The sequence below is a fragment of the Oreochromis niloticus genome, linkage group LG7, assembly GCF_001858045.2.
Source record: "Oreochromis niloticus isolate F11D_XX linkage group LG7, O_niloticus_UMD_NMBU, whole genome shotgun sequence".
In the NCBI taxonomy this organism is placed as follows: Eukaryota; Metazoa; Chordata; class Actinopteri; order Cichliformes; family Cichlidae; genus Oreochromis; species Oreochromis niloticus.
Window position 1 is genome coordinate 7668727 of NC_031972.2, and position 22492 is coordinate 7691218.

General features: G+C 41.7%; 1 protein-coding gene and 1 long non-coding RNA gene across 2 annotated transcripts in view; both read right to left on the reverse strand.

The window, feature by feature from the left end:
- Positions 1–134: 134 nt before the first annotated feature.
- st3gal2 (ST3 beta-galactoside alpha-2,3-sialyltransferase 2) lies at positions 135–18539 on the reverse strand. Its single transcript, XM_013265747.3, has 8 exons — positions 18534–18539; positions 17697–18383; positions 11203–11262; positions 10634–10767; positions 8929–9108; positions 8568–8613; positions 7637–7756; positions 135–7550 (listed from the first exon to the last, which is right to left on the reverse strand). The coding sequence occupies exons 1-8, from the start codon at positions 18537–18539 to the stop codon at positions 7377–7379; spliced, it is 1407 nt and encodes a 468-aa protein (XP_013121201.2). The 3' UTR covers positions 135–7376.
- A 597-nt stretch (positions 18540–19136) lies between these two features.
- Positions 19137–22492, reverse strand: part of LOC102079321 (uncharacterized) — a 36757-nt gene continuing 33401 nt past the window's right edge. Inside the window, exon 3 of the long non-coding RNA XR_003220925.1 lies at positions 19137–20309. This is a non-coding gene — a long non-coding RNA (uncharacterized LOC102079321). The remainder of the gene's footprint in view (positions 20310–22492) is intronic.

Below are 22492 nucleotides of genomic sequence, written 5' to 3' on the forward strand. Positions count from 1 at the left end.
ATGACCTGTTAAAAGATGTGAGAGTTGCATACCTTGTGCAAGCTTTTGTTGCTGACGCTATATCAGCACTGATTTATTATCATTACAAATCCTTTCACCATTTGGCATCACAAACACAGCATCAGGCCTTGACCTCATGTTTCATGAAGCTTTTATTTGTACAATGCCATAAGATACAAAGAGTCTGTTCACATATCATACAGATGCTTGAGTGCAGTAAATACACGTTGTCCAAAAGGTATTCCTACCAAGGAATGAGACATTAAAGCCAGACTAGACAATGACAAATCCATACAGCAATAACAGGAAACCGTCCACATGGAGAGGTCTTACCCCTCCAAACGTTAGTGTTTAAATATCTGACTACTCGTTTTGTTGTTGCGACAGATGCATTCACTAAGCAGCCTTTAAGCCTACTTTATAAGACTGGTGTTTTGTCTAGCTCACTGTAGAGTACTGGGACAACAGCTAACGGAGGTATGCATGAGTGTTGGCGTTACAATCCACAGAGACAGTCTGACATGGGCTGTCTGCAGCTCACTGACTGCTGCTGCTGCTGCTGCTGCTGCTAAAGAGCCGTTTCTGTTCAGTGCAGACCAGTGAACTGATGAGGAAGGAGCCGCTTGTGGCTGTTCCCACCTCAGCAGGCTGGCAGGAGGAGCCGGCGATGTAACGATGCCAACAGCCAGCACTGGCAGTGTTTTGATCATGATGTATTTGTTCCTATAAGCTCTTTTTCAAACAGCCAGTGCAATGTCTGTCCCTGCTGCACAAAGCTATTCTCCATTACTTCAGAGTGACACAGATTCAACCACAGCAAATGGAAAGAAACAGAACAAGGCGATTGAATTAAACTATTAATCCGGCACAGGTTATCTATCATTTACCTCTGCTAGACAACCACAAATTGATCCAATTTTCTTTGTTCCCGTCAACTTAAATTCAGTAATGATTTAAGATTTTTTTTTTTTTTTTAACAAAGACTCAAAATGCCACATCTGTCCTCCTACCAGTGCATCTAAAGCTCATTTATTAACATGCTGCATCTTGTTTGTTTAATCATTAAAGACTAAAACCGGTCTATGGGAACATAGACTGTATATAAAAGATGGACATAGCTTCGGGTTTAAAGGGAGCGCCAATGGATAAATATGTTAAATCGGCACATTTTCAAGTACCTTTATTGTGAGCTAATGGGCTTAACTGTTAGCTGAAAACATAATGTTTATTTTGCAAATTGTGGTTCCAATTAGTTTCCAGAATAATGATGAAGCAGTGTTTATCACGTCATTAGCCAATGTGTGTCTACCAGATACGCCCTGGTCTCAAAACTGCTGGTTTCAAAAACGCTCATCTCATTCACTAACCAATGAGTGATGTCACAGTGGCTACTTCTTTCTTTTATATACAGTCTTTGGGTTCCACCCCACTTGAATTTCCTCCACTGGTCCCCCTCCCAAACTGTGTGTTCAGAAAATATGTGAAGCACAAAGGGGTTCAGATTCAATCTTTCAGGGAAAAACTGTTTTCTTACTAAATGTGTAACATCAAAACAAAGCACTCAAAAGCACCAGTCTGCATTATGTTAGCTTAATTAGTTTGCAGTTCAGTGCCCGGTAACAATTTGCCGTATTGCTGCAGGGGAGCCAAATCTCCTAATACATGTTGGTGAAAGCAGGTCAGTCCACAATTAAAATCATTATAACTCAAAAATTAACCTACGGTTTGGTAGGTTTTAGTAGTTTTCTGATTTTTCCCTTTAAAATTTCTGTATGTGACACTATAAACATTATTGTCCAGCTTCCTTTTTTTTTTTGCTGATCTGGTGCTTTGAAATGGTCTTAATTCCCCTCACTCATTCTTTTTGATTACCCCATAAACAATGCAGCCAATTAGTTTAATGTGCCTCTGTTTCTATCCACGAAAATGGAAAGTGTGGTAAACTCCCTGTGCAGTGTCACAAAGCTCGATAACATAGTTTCAGGCGATCAGTAATTGGGTGATGTTTGTGGCTTCACCGAGCAGCAGCACATGACACGTGAGACAAAACTGAGTAAAAATAGTCCTGGATGTATCGGGGCCCTGGATTCCACTGACAGCACGAACAAAGCAGCTTTTAGCACAGAGATGGTCGGGGTAGTCCGGTCTAAAATTATTGTATAATTGTATTAAATCAGTCCAGTTTAAACTCAGCATTTTCTGTAAGTCAGCATCAGTGAGCCACACAATCAAATTTCACAGCCTGTACATGCAACTGTCAGGTTTGTCAGAAGAAAGATAAGCACAAATTTAACTGAAATGCTCTCAGTTTTTTCCTACAAAGTTACAACACAGAACCTAACCAGAAAACTGGTTCTTCAGGAGAAAAAAAAAACGAGTGTATTGGGTCAGAGACAGGCGAAAGGACCTACTTTAGGTTAGAAATACTACAGGGAACACTCAGATCTGTGTCATGTAGGTGGAGGGAAAAACTCCACACTAATCTAGGCTGGTACACCCGAAAGGGATTGCCCTGCCACTTATCTCTTTCTATCACAATGTTCTGGTCTACAGCTGTGAGCCAGGAAGCTGAAAACTGTTTCGATGTCGGAACAAGGTCTGGTCTGTTTGTGGGGGGGTTACAGTTACGGCTTTTGATAGGAATGTGTTACACTGCTACCGGAGAGCAACATAAGTAATGTCTGCATAAAAGCCACATTATCTCCAAAACAATTTACACATTCATTCTGAATGTGGCAGCCGACGACTTTAAGAAAACACCGAACCAGGCTCAAGTTCACCACAGAAGCGGTACAGTAATACGTCTAAAATTTTAGCTGTTTTGTTATCGTCTCCATCTGCTGTTCTACACTCATGGCGTGCTTCAAAACAGACAAGAACAGGACAGGTACCCGCAGTGTCGCGGGCTTGAATCCAGCAGATTCAAGCTCTCTCTGTCTGCCGTCTATCTCGCCTCACGACTATCTACCCTGTGTCCCAATAAGAAGCAAAGGGCCTAATATGAATTCACCGCGAGTCACGCTGCATCACGAGTTTACATCCTCTCCCTCAGCCTACAGCCATCTTTAGAAAACAATGTCAGTGTACAAAGCAGTAAGGAGTGAACACCAGGGGACATTTGTACCGTGACCAGAAGGCAGAAGAGCGTGTTTCATGAAGGTGTGTGCATGTACAGCTCAGAAGGCACAGTTCTCAGCCAGAAGATGTGCATGTGTGTGCTTTTGTGTGCACGTGTTTGTGGGAAAAAATGGCAAATGGCAGCAGGTGTGTGTTGCCGATGGAGCAGCTGTAGGCGAGAGGATGTCCAGCAGCAGGACAAGGCACGAAAGCATGAGTGTACACGTGTGTGTGTGAGAGAGAGAGACAAAGAGTGTCCAGAATCAGCCACAGCAACACCAAAACATCCTGTTATGTGCAAAGAGGAATAAAAACACTGAAATCAAGTACAATGACAATACAGTAATACACCAACAGAGCTCATATCAGAAGCAGAGGCACAGCTTAAAGTGGACCTATTATGCTCATTTCCAGCTCCATGTTTGTTGTGTTTTATTCTTGGGCTCTCACAGTAGCCTTTAATGATTTATAGCTCAAAATAATCTTTATTTATCATATACTGGGTCTTCAGTTTGCCACTGATAACAACCAGTGTTGGCTCTTTTCCCTTTAAGCCAGCTTTCTTCTGATTAGCTGAGATGATCAGATTAGGCACAGACCCCCCCATAACTGTCTGAAACTGGGTGATTAGAGTGGGCTGAAGCCTTTTTGACCTCAGTAATTGAAATTTTGGCCATGTTTGATATGAGCATCCACCTCTGTAACAGTATATATATATATATGACAGAAAATTAGGAAAAGCATAATGGGTACTCTTTAATCGTTCTCAGTAAAAATGATGGTTAAAGTACATGTAAAATGTAAAACAGCTAATAACAACATACCTCAGTAATAATGTCAGGGGATGATATCCCCGAAGTTATAACAACAATCTCGGAGAGATGTGCCTGTTCTCTCACACAGGTCTTATTTCACATGGATGAAGCAGGTGCTGCAGAAGTTGGCATTCACAGTTCCTACGCAGCTTCTATTGACAAATCTTCATAACCATTTTTAGGGGGGTGTCAGATTTGGTATTTTAACTCAGCGCATGCCACATTATGAGTCACTAAATACACGCTGACTCATAAAGAAAAATATTCAAGCTGTACCTAGCACTTTTCACACAGAGCAGCATGGTCTATGAGTCTGTCTGTGCTGTTTGCCCTGGGTTAAAATAGGAAGGCCGGGTGTGGAAAAATGTGAGCTGAAATTAAAACAAAACAAAACATAAAAACATAAAAACACTGCTGGTGAATTTTGGGAGCTTCATAGAGCAACAGCAGAGACAGGGCCTGCAGAGGTTTTGTTTCTCTGTAAGTATATCCTGCAGATCTAACAACCCAGCTCAGTGTTTTTTCCTATTCATAAAACATTAACAAAGCTGATTTAAAAAACAAAATAAAAAAAAAAAATGGCTGAAACCATCGGCAGAGAAAACCATTATATTACTACATTTTCTAATTTCAGATGTATGAAAACAGGGACACGCTGCTCCATAATGTTGCCAGTGGTCAAAAACTCCACAGGATACCTTTAACTCTGAATGTTGTTGGTTTCCTCATAAATATTTAATACTATTTTTGAAATATGTCAATTTGAAACTAAGTGTCTTTAAGTAATTTATGACTTACAGTTTGACAATTTACCACTGAATCGAGCCTGTGACTGACGGAAGTATTATCAAAAAAATAAAAAAAAATGTTAAAAGGGGCCATTAATGCTCATTTTCTGTTGTGGTTTCTGTGTGATTGGCAGTTAAAAAATGTTTTCAATAATTTACCTTATACTGGCCCTTTAAATAGGCACTCAGTGCATCATCTAAAAGAAACATTTTGGCCTCTGTGTTGTGATTGGCTGTCTTGCACCCTTGCCTCCTTATTGTAGTAAAGCCAGAGCTGTGGCTGACCATAAGGAAATATGTGCCAAGCTGTCATCAGACAGACACAAGAGTAGAAAAAAACATTAAACTAAGTCTTTAGAACAGTGTAACATCTGAGATTAGAGCTCACAGCAGTTACCTTTATAGAAGCTTTCCTTATTACTTGAAAATTTGGCAATATTTAATATGGGCATCCACATTTGTAACAGTATATATGAAAGAAAACAAAGAAAAGCACATAAAGTTTCAAAGCCACAGCTCTCAGTACAAATGCTGAGTTTACGATAATGATTCAAATCAGTATATCTACATTAGGTGCGAGTGTAGAGCGAGTTGAGTTCACTCTGCCAGTTTTTCTTCATGTTTTGCAGACCTGCGTAGGAACCCTAAGTACCTTTCATTTTCAGCCTCCACCTCTTTATGACCACATCTCCATAGATGAATTTACAACCTCAGCTCAAACCAAATTCACCCATCTACCTCTGCTCTAGAAATGGTCTAGCAGCACATCCTAAACTATCATTTGCTTGTTTTCTTGTTAAAGACATATATCAATGAGTAAATCACTACTACATGATGGTGACAGAAACACTTTTTTTCTGAGGTGATCCTGTAAATCCATCAAATAAAACAAAGTTAAGCACAAACTCTGCGTTCTGCAGGGGAGGGGGGATGTCATCACGATGAAAACAACGGGACAGGATGTGCAGTTTTATGGCAGAGAGGTCAAGTGTAAGGCGACTAGTAGCTCCGCCCCCTCCAGACACAGCTGAAAGTTTTAATTGGTTGAAGAGGGACTGGGGCTAGTGGTTAATGATGCTAAGCTACTAATGAGTTAATAACTCTAATATCTGGTGGAGGTTTCTTTCACTCCATTAAATGGGCCTTAATTTGGGATGAAGTGCTCCCAACAGTTTCTAACTCCACTGAGGTGTAGGAGTTTGCCTGGAGTCTTAGCTTCTCCACCTTTTCCAAACCAGAGCGGTGAGTTTGAGTAGCGCTGTGCAAGCGGCTGCAGATAAACAGCAGCGACGCGACGCATTCTTCTATTTTCTGCTTCTCATGCCGGCTTTGTCAGTCTGTTTCTACAAGCCCCAGCTCTTTGTTTTCAGTCCTCTTCTCCCAAATTAGACCTGGACAGACCACATGAGGATTAAACTCGGGGCCCAGACACCAGCATGCCTCCATCCAAACATAAAATCCCCGGAGATGGGCTTTTGGCCTCACCACAGTCAAAGCGTCATTCTCCCAGAACATTTCCTCTCCGAGTCTGAATGTGAATAAAGGCTGTAGCAGGGGCCTGTGGTTGTTGTGGCATTTAAAAGCAGGATGCGGTGCTAGTGCTGCAGTAATCTTTCTGAGTCAGAATGGCTGAAAGGCAAAAGTCTCCATTGTGCTTCTGTGGGTCAGCTGCATGGTGCTAATGCCTTGCTGAGACTGTAAGGACTCTGGGGACTTTAGAGGACAGTCATATGCTATAAACCTAGAGCAATCACGCACCCTCTTATAAGGAACCATTTTACAACCCACCACTGTCAGACAAAGTCCTTATAACACTGTCTTCTCCAGTAGAAACCACATAAATAGGAGTTTACAGTGAAAATTGTCAAGATTTGAGAAGAACAACTGTTTATCAAGTGGCCTTTTAAGTTCTGGAGTCCTTTAAATGTCCAACATTACACTTTTGCGTCTGCAACCTCAGCCTTTTCTGAAGGTCTGTACCTAACAAGGGGAACAACAAACAATGTAGAACAACATTGCTCTAGACGTTGACCGTTCAGCTTTTGTCGTCTTTTCAGTACATATGATAGCGTGTCTCTGTTATTTATTGAGGGTTAGGTTGTCATCCAAGGTGAATATTTTCCTCTGGATTTAGTCCAAAAGTGGGACATCTTTTTACTCTGTTTCCTTCTCCAGCATCCTCCACGCTGCAAACAAAGTCAGTATTTATTGTCATTGGTTAAGTTTTCCTTCACGGGCCCTCAAACCTGTGTTTGTGCTGTCCTTTGCCTTGACTTTCAGTCCTAACGCAGCCCAGGTGAAATCCTGAGCCTTTTTCTTCTAATTTGAGGCTCAACTCCCACTTTTAGAGCAGCGAAAAGAGTCACGTTGGATCTACACAATACCTGTTCGTGGCTACTTAACAGATGCAACCTGCAGCTTGACAGAGGGCATTTCCTTTAATATGAGGGGAACGTGAATGGAGTAAAGTGTTGAGTGCCAACTGTGATCCCTTTGTCTCGTCTTCTGTAGCCATTTGGTTTTACTTCAGCTGAGAACCTAAACTTGTGCAGGCAATTGAAAGCAAAAAACACAATGTAAGCAGCCTGTATAGTGTCTGTTTGCGGAACCAGCCCTCTAACACTAAACTTTAGATATATGCAGGATGGTTTGCTGGTTATTTCCCAGGAAAAACCGTGATTTTGCCGGCTTTGGCCAGCCGCTCAATGATCTGGGCTTCGTAGTCTGCGTCGTGAACGCCGGTCTTCCTAAATTCTCCAGAGTAGCGGTTCTGCTCCCAGTAGTGGTGCCAGTTTCCACGGCTGTCTGCACCAAAACCAAACACGTTCACCTAGAGGAGAACAGAAAATAAAACAAGGCATATGACACAAGTGCCACGTTGATGCAAACCCAGAGAAAGAAAGAAGAAGAACAGACCTCATCACAGACGTGCAGAGCAAAGAACAGCACTAGCATCCCAGTGGAGGGGTAGCGGCCGTGATGTCTAGTCCAGCGGTCGTGGATGTATTTAAAGAATGCTGGGTTGAAGATCTGGACCTGGGTCATGGAGGGACATGTAGAGAAAGGGAAGATACTATAAGACATAGTCTTATTTACTGTGAAATCAAAGCAAAAGTCCTACAAGAAAACTGTGGAATTTCTTGTTTATTTGAAAGTACCGCCTCGGGCAGAGAGCCCTGCAGACCTCTGCTTCAACTACAAAGCCACATCGTTCCAACTAAAGTAAAATTCAAGCTCATTCCTCATCAAAATGAAGGTTGTTAAACAGATGTTTGCACTGTAACACAGGCAAGATAACCCCGTGCATATTATAGACGCTGCATATTCCACCAGTCCCAAAGAACAAAAAAAGATTTTGCCAAGTTAAATTTTAATACTCCCTGCAGTTCTGATCACTGTGAAAGATTCAAAGACTTCTTAAGGGAATGAACGGTAATTAGAAATTTATCATCTACCTCTAGGTGATACTCAAGTCTGCAACAAACTGGGCTTAGAGAGGCTGAGTAAATTTTTTAAATCTATAATTTTGGGTCGGCCACAAAGATGCTGTAAAAGAAATTTTAAAAAAATTAATTAAAACGGAGTGTCTGACCAAGCGAAGATATTTGTCAAGTCTTCACATGACAGGATTAGTCTGAGTTTATTTATTTTCACGGATTAAAAAAAAACAAAAAACGAGCAGATTAGTGAAAACAAAGGAAGGGTTTATAATCTAACTGTAATCCTTCATCAGCAATGGGAATGGGGTGAAACAGTTGTAGCAGACCAGGTTCCCTCTTTGTGTGTCTGTGTGTGTGTGTGTGTGAGAAAATGGCCAAAATTAATTGCACTCAATGAAAATACATACCTTGTCTTTATCTACTCGGAGGAACTGCTTCACTGGAGCGTAAGTACTGAGAGGGAGAGAGAGAAATTGATTGAATACATTCAATCAGCACTTTATGTGATTGCTGGAGCTATGAATTCTGGATGATTGACAGCTGGCAGATTGTTCCACCCCAAAAACTCTCTGGCTTCTCACATCTCCACTCCACATGTCAGTGTGCGTGTGTGTTAAGAAAATTTTATTTATTCCCCAAAGATACTCTTCCATGTGTCTGTGTGCCCTGAAGTCAAATGGCAAGTTTTAACATCCCTGCGCTGCAAGCAGTATTTCACATGTCTTAATCCATGCTTATGCATATCTGCGTGCACGTGTCTCGTCTTACAATCGAATCTGGCCCGTGGACAGAGCGCTGGTGATCCAGACCAGATCCAGTGTTTTGAAGGGAACGAGCACGAAGCTGACGTTGGCTGCCAGGTTTTTGGCACTCTCTGGGTACATGAAGTGGTGAGTGGTGTGGCTGCCCGCGTCTTCCTCGTAGCCCACCGTGGGGGCCAGATTTATCCTAGGAGAGAGTGTGACGGGGGAACAGCATGAGAGATGAACATCATCAGGTCACAGGCTGTTAGAAATTGGTGTGTGAGGCCTCGGGTTTTACCTCCAGCTGGACTCAAACTGGTGCCAAAGTACCTTCACATGGATTTAATTTCACACTTACTTGCCAAATTCCTGATGCAATTCCTGTTCATGTAGCTGGAATCAACTTCTTGAAGCATAACTTCATGACCTCATAGAGCTCAATATAGCTACTAATTTTGGCTATTATGGGTCTATGACAGATATAACGGTATACGGTATACAGTGCTGTTTCAGTGTTTTGCTGCTGAATGCAGTTTGATTCAAGGTCACACAAACAAGTTCTTCACCTATAGACCGCTGTTCTCAGCGACTGTTTGTTTACTTGTTCTTTACGTCATAGCACAACTCCCATAGCAATGAAAACACTTTACGTATATCACAGTTACACTGTATCAAGTACACATATGCTGCATATACAGTATATATATTATAAGTTTACATATGCAGTAAAATCAGTCAGACAGTAACTAATCGCTCAGCTCCGTTTGAGCCATTCATTGTATTTACTGTACAGTAGCTGTGACTCACTGTCTGGAGGAGTGATCTGTTTATGTAAACAGTTGGTTGTGCTTGGAAATAAAAAAGTGGCTACTGACTTCACCTTACCATATGCCAGTGAACAAAACAGATGTTGTTCACACAGCAGGAGTTAAAAAGCATGGAGACAGGCGGTGGGTGGTGTTAGTGAGGGGGATTTTTGTGGGTCAAGCTGGTTGAAAGACAAATGAAAATCAAAGCACAGCAATAAGAAATCGTAGCAGGAGATGGAAGTTGCAGGCTGCCCACACGGGCCTATTGAGAATGCAGTTTTAATGGATTCTATTGCCTATAGCAGGCAAAAACACATTATATCAGTCACTCCTGCTGAGTGTTTCTTGGCACCGGCATGTGTCCTCGACACAAACTCGCGCGCAGTGCAGGAAACTACATATAGCTGTGCTCGTGAGCTGGATTGTTTAAGAACAATCAGGCTTTGTGATCCGTCAATGCGCCTGGGAAACAGCTGGGGAGCAGACTGACACAAAAGGATTTATGTGCCTCCGTGCATGGGCGTGTGTGTGTGTGACAGAGATGAAATCTATAAGTTCAAATGTCTGGGGACACAAACGCTAGGATTACTTTTGCTATCGCACACATATCTGCTGTTTGCTTCTTTGTAAGTACATCTCCCCATCCTGTACACACATGCACACACAATCTAGATGGCAATGATGATGGAACTTTAATGGCACATACTGTGCGGAGTGAGAATACAGTGTAATCCCCACATAAACTCTCTTTTCTTCTTCCCTCCAGCTGTCTCCCTCCTCTCCTCTCCCTCCTTCCCCTCCAAGCTTTGGTTTTACAGCATAATTTTACTTCTTTGAGTCGTGCTTTTATCTAATAGTGCCCTGCATCCACTCTGTTTTGTCTCGCTCTGCTCATCTATCCTTTGCAGCTGTCTCTCTCACCTCATAATGTAGTTGTGATCATCAATGGTTGCGCCATATCTGGCCCCGCGGAGGTTCCCAGAGTTCCCCACCACAGCGCAGCGCAGGCAGCGTCCCGGATCCCACGAGCCATACGGCGACCTTCCGGGAATCACCTGTGATAAACAACCATTATTAAGTCAAGCAGACTGGACCGAAGCTACGGAGGAAATTAAATACATCACAAATACACATAAAACGACCTAACCTGCAGCTCAGACCTGACTGTGAAAATACATGCAGCTCTCAATATTGGGGTGAATTCTTTATGAGAATCTCCATGAAAAATACATGAACCACTTCAGCCCTAAGGGAGCCAGACTAAACCTACATCCTTATGGGAAAGCACTTTAAGTGCTTTGAGAGTCCGAATATAAAAAAGTCATACGGACGCGTTGGAGAGGAATGGAGCAGGTTTGAGATAAACCAAATGTCAAATAAAGACAATCTGCTCCCCCTCCACTCAGTCTTTGGACAGAAGTCTGAATTAATGACTTGGCTGATATGAAAGCACTACGGCAAAGGAAAGATGAATTAATAATATAAAATACCTGGAACAACCTCAGCAGCACCTGCTGGATGCTGTGGGGTTTAAACTGGGGCTGTAACATCTAGAGAGAGAACGAGAGAGAGAGAGATGGTTAGAATGTGTAGTTTCTCCTCTGCAGACAAATCATATCTGACAAGAGACTTTAAATTTAGTTACATTCTGTGTGCCTGTGTACATGTGTATGCATGCACTCGCCTGCATTCAAGAGAAAATAAGCAGATGCTTGTGCCTACCTAAGTGCGTGCGTGTGTGTTTAGGTAACAGCTACGTGTCAGACTGACGGGATGCAGTCAGACTGTGGTCAGAGGAGCTGAGGCATTGCCGTCCACATGTCAAAAACGAGCTGAGTGAGAAAATCTTTTTAAAAAGAAAGCAGCGGGGAGCTCCCAAACACCTTTTTTTAGGAAGGTTGTTTCAGAGTAAATTATTAAAAAATAAATATGATGTGGTAAATGTAAAGGTGCATAGAAGAGAAAAAATAAGATCTAAATATAGCTCAAAGAAAGATGAAGAGAGGAGGAGAGTGATACAATAGGTCGCTCTTAAGCTAGCTGTCTGTCAGAGGATTAATGGATAAATAACACCATAAATGTGAAGCTACTGGTGTTTTACATTAAAAAAAACACCCTCAGATTAAGTTCCTCCCTTTGGCTACTGTGAAAATGGGTTTAATGCATTGTTCATCAGCTTGTCTGAAAACATGAATAATAATCTAAGCGCTTTAGCTTGAACAGAGTCCATTATAATTTAAATGAGGAAGGTCACTTAGAAAAAAAATAAAGCACAGGACCTCACAAAATTACCATACTTAAAAGCTCCACCATTTTACAGGACACATTTGAAATGAGCACAGAAGTATCAGTCTACCCTCTGACCTGTGGGTGCTGACTTTTGAAGCCATTTTAATGTGAAGCCTTAATAGCTTTTAAACTGGTGAACTTTAAAAAGCGCTTAAACCGTCTTGGCATGTTTGTCCTCATAATAAATTATGGCATTTCAACAAGTGAGACTATGGTGAGAGACCATGGGCGTGACTACTTCTTGAGTCCTGGAGAATGCAAACTAGTGCCATCTATAGGCGAAAAAAGTAACCGCAGCACCAGCACAACAATCTGGGTGTCACCTGCCACATGTGAAAATATTGATTTGTTGGTAAATTTCACTTAATCAAATACTTAAAAACAACCCCCCCCGCCTCCAAACACTAACCAGATTTCCATCAACCTCAGCTCTGCTTTGGTTTAATAGTAATTCTAAAATGTTAATCACTTCCAGCATGTTAGCATCATGACATTAGCATTTAGCTCAAAGCATTGCTGTGCTAATTATAGCCTCTCAGTGTTGCTAGCATGGAGGCAGCCTTCATTTTTAAAGCTTTAACTCACGAAATGCCAGTTTTTGAACTTATCCTTTAACTTCAAAGCTTCCTCGGGCAGGCACCAATCACTTTACATCGACAATTGATCTTAAAGGGCATGAAATATATTGAAGCCACATATTTACAGTTAAGAAAAAAAAATATTGTTTGCTTTATTCATGTCAGTAAGAGTGTTTTTCATTTCTCTGGATCACGGTTTGAGTGCCCTTCTGTGGTATGATGATGCTTACCAACTAACAAACAGAAGTTGTCCAATTAAAAGGCAAAAAATAAATCCTGGCTCATTTGAGCATCTGCCAAACCACACAGGCAAATGTGCAGTCATGCATGAAAAGATAAAACAAGCACCTGCACAAAAAAAAAAAAAAATCCCATAGACAAAGAATGTTTATTGCATCCTATGGATATCCATCGGGGTATTGGCAGCCGAAGCATGGCTCCTCCTATCCATAACCATCTTTTCTTTGTCTCTCCCACACACAGCAATCTTCATTTTCACACTCCTTTGTCACCCCTTCCTTTGCACCCACCAGTGTCCTTAATTCGCTTTTTCCAACACAGATCTCAGTCTTCAAGATTTTCATTCATGCATCCTCTCTATCAGCCTTTTTGCCCTCATGTCTAATTCCTGCTCTTTACCTTCCCCTTTCCCCTCTCCCTTACTGCTGCTCCTCTTGTCTATCTTCATCTCCTTTTCTCTCTGGGTTGCTTGTGCACGAGGCAGATCATAAGCCCTGATCAGAGTCCACTAATCTTTCTTTCACTCCTTCTGACTTCGTCTCTCTTGCTGTTGCCTCTCTGCCATTGTGTCTTTCTCTCTGTTTTCCCTATCCTCCTTGATCCATCCATCCCTTTGCCGTCCTCGGTCTCTGACTGCATGCACGATGCCAGAGCCAGCTTGGCATTCGATACCGCTGTTGTTCAGGGGCTACTAATTTTTGGCGTTTGTTTTCTGGCAGCATTGCCAGATGCTGTCGAGCTTCCTTCATGTCAGCCGTCTTCTGACTCCCAAAGTTTCCTGGCAACTGCATCCAAGGAACTCTAATTCTTCTTTTTCCATTGAAATAATATTTCACTGCTGTTTCCAAAAGCCACATTAGATATTCAAAATTAGCCCTGTTATAAAATTAGAGACAGATGCGCAGTGTTCAAATTTTAAAAGAAATTGTAAAATTATATCTTAAAAAGTACAATTACTGTACAACATTGGAGAGTTTGTGTCTACAGTAACAGACTGAAATGTTTAAAATGTTTCTTTCACTGCATGCTTGCATTGTGCCTCTCCTGAGGCAGGAGTACACATTTGCACATTAGGTTTGATTGAAGAGCTCCAATCACGAATACGCATTAATCGCTTGTTTTCATTTCTTTATAGCGCTGCTTGATTGGATTTGGGAATAAAAGAAAGTCGACCGATACAAAAACAAACAAATCAAATAAAAAAGGAGAAGTATTTTTTTTCACTGGTTGCATCGGGTGCATGGACTTCCCATAACAAATCACTTTTGGACTCAAGAGGTTCTCTCAGAAGAAATAAAAGGAGGTAACTGACTAGGGAGCAGCTACACAGACGATTCTTACTGTGAATCGCTGAAGTCTGCCTCATAAAACTCTTTACCAGGAAACAATGTCTTTTTCTGTTTTCTGATTCCCAAATGCAAGGACTGTAAGTCATCCTTACTTTACAATACAGCGCTCAAAGATAAATACTAGCTCGAGACACAACAATATAAACAGCAGGCAACACACTAGACAGCAAGCCATTATTACTCTTGAGGTCTGTGGCCGTTCCTCTCTCCATTCTCCACCCAGCCATCCATTAATTCCTGTTAAGTTAAAATGGATGTATTGATTAGAGAGTGGAAATCTGCTGACTGCAGTGTCAGAGAATAAATATTGTGCAGTTGCTAAATAAGGCTGGCCTTTTAGGTTTGACGTCAATTCTTTTGAAAAAGTCAGAATTCAAGCACGACTCAGTTAAAGACTCTGGAGTATGTCTGTGATTGTAATTCTCAGCAAGTTTTGTATGATGTGAAATTTCCGCACAACTAATTCCAGCAGTCCAACAATTCTCAACTGTGATATGCAGGGTTTCTCTTTTCAAACAGAAATAATATTCTAATTAAGTTCTAGTCAAGTTTTTATTCTCCGCAGTACCCTCTGCAGGAGAGACCGCATGAATTTCAATGTAATTATTTACATGCCTTGTGATCATTCTGTGGAAATTGTTAAGCTTCATTCAGGGTGCTGTGACATTTTTTTACTCTAAATTTATGCAGACAACAAGTAAACTGGCACTTTTCACTGTGTTTGCAGTAATTCAGAAACAAGGACAGCCGGCCTGTCTACAACACTTATCTCTCCAAAGCCTGGTGAGTTGTCTTTGCCTTCATAGGAGGCTAATAAATATAATTTACATTATGTTCATTCTTACGATATTTTAAGGAACATTCTAAATTTAGAGAAAAATATGGAAACTGTCTATGAAGTTTCCAAATTTTAATTTTAAGGTGTTTTAAGATAGGTAGAGTTTCCCTTCCCATTAGCATTAGCAACGATATTAACATATCTCCCAAAACTACACTCCAGACCTCAAGTTAAGAGGTCTTCGAGGTCAGGTGTTCGTGGTGCTGAACAAACACACAAGATATATGCTATATATTAGAAATCAATCAATTGCAACATTACATATGTGGTGTAACCAACACAAGTCGTTCATTAAAATGACTGCCTACAGTGGTCAAGCAATGTGACTTATTGGAAGTCCTTTAAAAGCTGCTGCTGGTCAGAGCAGATGATTACATTTCTGGACTAATTAAATTCAGAAACCACATTTAATATAATTAAATTAATATAATTTAATATAAATCTATTTTAGATCTGCCCATTCCTTCCTATCCACCCTTTCTCCTTCCCCCCCCCACGCCAGTTCATCACCACCCTGTTGCAGTGTGACCTAATGACTTGGCAGCTGTTGGCCTGTGTTTGCAGTTTTTTGCCATTTCAGAGCTTAGCTGAGGATTCGCCTTTGAAATAAGAGTCTAACCCGGCCACTGAAGGACACTACACTGGATGACACTTACTGCAGATGCACACAAACACATTTGCACTTATATTTGAGTGGACATACAGAGACAATGCATGTATGTAAATAGTTACAAACCAAACTAAAAGGAGGCATTTACATAATGATCCTTTAAGTGCTTCCTGTCAGTCTCTCACACTTGACTCGAAAGAAACTCATTCTGGGGTTTGTTTGTTTGTTTGTTTTTTACACATTACTATAAAACAGTTTAAGGAAAACCCAGAGGCCAACCTTGTTTGTTTGTTCCACTTTTCCACAAATACCATGACATATGACTGGCAGGGATACTTGAGAAGCATGTAGGACTTGTAAGAGGGGGATTGGTTGGCTCAGAGATGAGGCAGGATGAGGAGGATAAGATTATTATGTGTTACTCCCCCCGTGTTAGTGTTCTATAAACTTATGTCTTCCATGTAACTTGCAGCTCCCCACGCTCTCTATATACGTAAATAGAAAGTGCTTGATAGTGCTCCAGACAGTGGCACAAAGTTATTTTTGTGTATCGTGGTTCAGAGGAGAATGATGCTATATGCTGTAGTATAATACATGATCTTATTATTGTGTTTTGCTTTATGAAGTTAGGAACATTAAATCACCCACACACAGTCTGCAGATTTACTGTGAAGTATGGAAACCATGCGTTTTACTCCAAAACAAGTAACTAAACCACATATACAAAAAACGCGACATAGCATTTATAAGTAGAATTTTATATTTCTGATTTGGAAACTTCTACAATTTGCATGAACTTGTGGTAGCATGCACTGCATACCAATTTCCCTTCCAGTCAGGGACATCAGACCCTGGAACACTGAGATAAAGGTCTAAGAGCTCAGACAGGCGGAGGACAACTTTTTGCCCTTACTATTGCCGGTTTTTTTAATGAATAATTACGAAAGTGAATTCAGTTCCTGGCTTTAAATTATTTAATTGCTCACATGTAAATATACCAACAATCAAATGAAACCATTGTAGACATTATAAGTTTATCTAATGAAGTTGTTTTAAAGACTGTACGACACTGAAGATTTCTGCTAGGAAAACAGTGGCTGCTGTAACTCGTGGAGGGATAAGTCGGCATTTCAATGAACACAAGTGAACAAATAGCAGCTGAAGAGTGGACAAAGTATGACTTCATAACATTTCTTCTGGTTCTTTATGACTATATTTTTTAAAAACAATCAGTTAAAGTATTTTTACATGTGTGAAAACAAGAACGGTATGCTAATAAGACACATTAACTAACTTAACAGCTATAGCATTTGTTCTAGTGCTTAGGACCAGTGGGAGATTTAGCTCTGGCAGGCACAAACCCTGCTAATATTAACATCACATTGTATCAATCATGTATGGACCAACTATTATGTTTGTTTGTTAATTACAAAGCCAGATACTTAACACAACACCAGGAAGCAGTGGAATCAACTACACAGGCTGTGTTCAAAGTTCAACTAAAAGTTCATTAATTACCATCTTATATCTTGCATGTTTATTCTATAATGGTTTTACAAGGGATTATGTGCTGTCACTTAGCAGGGGGGCAAACAAACTAACACGATAACACCTGTTAATCAGTGAGCTTTAGAAGAACTGTTAAGAAGATTTTGTTTACTTTGGAAATGGCATGCTGTCTCCAGCCTTCCAATCTTTGTGCTCAGCTGACACGCTCTTGGATAGAGCTTAATATTTACCGATTAAGAGCATTAAATATATATACAAAGAAGCTGAGCTATTAAACTCGTAGCATATTGAGGGCATAGGCTCTTTGCTTTATTCGAATATTGAGAAAAAAAACATCAAACAGAAGTCAGGAACAAAACAAACTTGCACATGTAATAATGTGTCACCACACCTACTATAGTACAGATTTACAAAGATGTAGGAACCCTGGTTGTGGAGGTTATTATTTTTCCAGGCTTTGAGATATGTTACAATAGTTTACAGCTTTAACTGATGTGAAAAAAACAAAACAAAAGAAAAACACTCCAGACTGTTACTAACTTACAGAACTTTAGAGATTAAAGTTACTTACCACCCACCAATAGTAGACATCAGAGGGTAACTGCATGTTGTCTCTTGTCCAAACAGGAGAGATATCCGGGTCGTAGTTTTCATCGAACCAATCAGAAACTCCAGGATCCCCGACACAGCGCGGGCAGGCACACGTCTTCTGCTGTGGGGCATCAGGTGATGACAGGCGGTGTGCACCCATGTAGCTGGGCACGAGCTTCACACGCCGTGACTCTTCCCACCCGGGTGGTTCCAGGTAGTTGAATCCGACGCCCCCGCGAAGGGACACGGACAAGAATAGGGAAGTGAGAAAGATGAGAACCAAGGAGCCGAGGAGAACCCAGATTCGGCGGGAACATCTCACCCTGCCTCCTTTCTCCACTCCACCTCCTACCCCGGTACTACCTCCACCTGTAACCATCCCTCCGCTTAACCAGGGCCTGAGCTCTGAGATTCTGGGAGCTCCCCTGGATGCACCCCCGCTCCAGGACCCCCAGCCCCAGCGTCTGTCCCGGTGCAGGGTGGAGGACGGTATGCGGCCCCCCCATGGCCATGTCCCCACCCCTGGGCCTGCCACTGTCCCCAGCCCACAACTATCTCCTCCTCTTACTCCTGTGCCTCCACTAAGCGACCACCACGGTCCGGTCACAGTGACTGGAACAAGCCCCTGACTGCCAGTATGGACCACACAATCACTCCCTTTATCGGTCTGTCAAAGACACGCAGGAACACACACACACACACACAAATACGAAGGACAGTGTCAGAGTCAATCTGTCTCACAGTCAAGCTGTTCGCTCACCGGAGCTCCTACGCTTTCTCTGTGCCTCCCGCTGGATTTTCTCGCTCACTGCTCCACAGCCATGCACTCGTCTCACACACTGAAACGTCTGAACAGACACGAACACACACACACACACGCACAGGAGTCGCCGCTGAATCACATACAACTGTAGCCCGACTGCTTCAGAGGTCCTTTGTTTTCAGTGTGAGGTGATCTCTCTTTCAGCTTCGAGTACAATCCCAGTGTATTTGCACCTTTGTATCTTTTGTCCACTCCCTCCTCTTTTTTGAACTTTATAACTTTCCCTTTCCTGGCTTCCTCTGTCTGGATCTCTGTCACTTTTCCCTGCCTCTTTTTATTTGATTAACTGCAGTATCCATCGTCAGTGAAATCCAACGGCTGGATGCGGCAGGTCTTTCTCGTTTCCTCTGCCATCTGTGTGAATGTTGAGCTTGGCTGCAGCGCTGTGCTTTCTCTCTTCCTCCGTCTCTCTGTTTGCACTGAAGCGACGTAGCCAAAGACAGCCAGCAGACTAGTCGAGAGCAGTGGAGAGAGGGAGGGAAGAAGGAAGGAGGAGCAGCAGAAGGGAGGTGGTCTGCCCTGAAGGGTGTTCCATCACTGCTCTAGCCACCCTTGACAATAAAAAAAATAAATCCAGTTTTTCCTTTCTTTTCTCCCTTTTGTCTTTCTATCAAGTTTCACCTCACCCAGTGTCACCCTCTTTCAAGGTCTCTCCTTATTTTTTCTTTCACCCTTTTCAGTCCATTGTCTGAATCTGCCACTGAGGCACGCTGAGCTACTTGACTAAGAGCAACTGTGTTGAGATTAAAGCTCTCCTCTGATGCGGCTCTTCTTTACACTCTCCTCAAACACAAAGTCTTAAAAGTTAGTATAGAAAGTTTCAGTTCTCTGTGTGTTATGATGAAATTATAATGAAAAAGAAGTGGATAAAAAAGAACCCTTTAAGATAGTTTTCATCACACGCTGTAAAAGAATACAGCATTTCCTTCTATCACCTCACTGATGTCTCACCAATTTGACATCCACAGTTCAGAAAGAAAAATCAGTCAAGAAGTCCTGTCACTGTTTATTTCAAACTGGTGCAGATGCCAGATTTTTATGATGACTATTTGTCCATGGATGAGGCTGCGCCGTGGAAAGGCGAAAGTGGTGGATGGAGTGAGGCGCACAGGGCGTGATGGAAAAATAGACAAAACCAATCAGCCCCAAATCTCATCTTCTCTCCAGCTGGCTTTGAGAGGATGACTGGAGGAGGGGAGGGCGTAGCATCTGTCCTCTAGCCCAGACTATGTGTGTATGTGCACATCTTTATGCCTGTGATTTAATGTGTGTATGGTGCAAAGCTAGGTTTGCACACCGTCTGCCAAATGCACTAATTTAATTGTGTTCTACAGCTGTGCCAGTGGGTGTGTGTTTGTGTGCGGATGTTTTTGTGCACGCTCTGTTGGCTAGAAGCGTGAGTTTCATGGGGCTGGTGAGCTTAAGGTGGTTGCTGCTTAGCTCTAATCTGCTAAACTGTAATCTAAGGTTAGGACCCCTGCAGCGCCCACTTTATGCCAGCTGTCTGCCCTGCTCATGTTCGTTAGATGCCCTAAAAAACACCTGCTTTGCTCACCTGCAGAGAAACAAAGTTATGCTTCTGTTTTTCTAAAAAGCAGATGTTAATGTCTAAGTGTCTCTGGATCTTTAAACTGCAAATCATTGGTTCCAGCAAAGCTACGAAACTGGTTATTTCATGATCAAATGTCCGTATCTGGTTTTGTGCAGTGTTTCACAACTTTTAGCTCCCATGTTCAACAAGAAGTTTCACTTCCTCTTCAGCTGGAAGACCTGGAGAAACAGAGAAATAGAGATAAAAGAACGCCATTAGTCTCATTAACCGTATCGATATCTTTAATCTTCCTCTTTGATCCACTCACTTCAAGCCATCTCATTTAACCTGTCCCTTATTTCTCTTTTCTCTTCTCCCTTTCTTTTCATTCTTACTTTGATTCTGCTCTTCTTTCTTAATTTGTCTTTCAGACTTTCACTCACAACAGACAAGGGTGAACATTTGGGGGGGGGGGGGACGAAAGACTTGGTGTCCCCTGTTTCTGAGTCTGTTGATTGGAAGTGAATAAATTTCAAAATGTCACTATGCTGAACTGGAAATGCTGAAACAGACTGACAGCATACAGATTGAAAGAGCGGGGGCAGAATACTAAGCAGAGAAACAGGCCCCTCATATAAACAAACTCCTGTCATATCGGCTGTCTTCTGTGTTTATTGCTGCTGTACTGGATGATCGCGCATCTGTGGCACATTTACTAAGCTCAATATAAAATGTCAGGTTGCACAATTTTGCATCACAGCAATATTTCAGTGTAGATGACTGAGAGAGAGACAACAGAGGCTACAGACTAATTAAGTCCTGCTCATTAAGGTTTAAACTCAGTGGGGTGTTTGGACACATTTCGCCCGTGTCTGGGAAATGACACAAAAAAAACACAATAGAAAGCGTTTCTTGCTGGCGGATTGGTTAAACAAAAATATTTTTAGAACTGCAATGTTTATTCATCCTGTAAGAAGGCGGCTGCATGAGGAAATGTGAGTTAAACTGCCTAACGTCATTGGCTCTACAGAAAGATTAGCAACTGAATAATCACTGTGGGGGATTTTGGTTAAGCTTTTAAACTCTTGAGTTGATTCTTGCTGTAAACAACAATAATAATAATATTGAAAATGATAATTAAAAGACAGTGGACTGGGCTTCCAAATGAGTCATTTAAATTAAGGCAAGAATGCAAATTTAAGAAGGAAATCAGAAAGGAAGCCACATCACATCTGTCACATCTGTTGTATTGTTGTCGTGTTCATCGTCCAAAACATTTTCTGCCATTTCACACACTAAGCCTTCAGTGGATTAAAAAATATAAAATAATCAGCAGGGTAATCGGCAAGTGGTAGCTGGAGCCCCTCTCTTGCATTTTATCAAAGCCAAACCTTATAGTGGTCCATTATAAATAAGGAGGGACATCATTTGGGAAACGAAGGGCTGCAAATTCTTATTGCATATCCCAATATGTAGTTGTGTAGTGGAATGCTCTCCTCTTTGTCACCTTTAATTATAAGGATGTGATAAATGGAGCAAAGCTTGCTAGCTAGAGTGAAGTAAGCAACACATTTAACCTGCTCACTCTAGTCACATCATATACCAAACACAACCTCCCAATTTGGCTGTCTATTTAAGCTGCACACCTCCCACCTCACCCTGCACCTCTGCCTGCTGTTTCAACCCCTCCACTGCCCCAGCATCCATTTGTCGGCTTCAGGGGGGACATTTCCTCATCTCTCCCCAATCTTATGTGTAACATGTGCAAGGAGAGATGAGCTTGGAGCCTAGACACCGATATCTGACTACTTCTGCTGTAATAACTGAATCATTTGAGGTTATGAGCAGTCTGACTGAAGTAATTATATGATGTGATGTGTGTCTGCTTCTCTTTTGTGCCATCAACCTACCAACACACCCACCGAGCAACCAGCGATCATTTTCCACTACTCTATTTTTGATGCATTGCCATGGCAGCCAGCAAGTGATGCAGAGTTGTTACAGCAACCCAAACCACAGAGTCCCCAACCTTGACCCGTCTAATCAGTGCAAGAGAACTAGGGCAGACTTTGGTTCCAGTTGACATAATTTTTCTTTCTTTTTAAGTTGCATTTCTATATTTGCTGTATATGTCCACATGCTTCTGTGCTAGAAGTTTTTCATCTTATTTTATGACTTGGTCTTTTTATTTTAACTGCACACCCACTTGTTGGAAAAGTGCATTAATAAACAACACACATATGCAGCTGTATAGAGCTGGCACAGATTCTAACATCCCAACAAGCTGCACATTTACAGTATGGTGTAGCTGGTCGGCTTTTCCACACTTGTTCGAATTCATTTTGCAGGTTCCCTTTAAATTCTTGTTAGAATTCCTTCCATTTGTCACTGAATGCCAAGGGAAACAATTAATTTGAGCGTG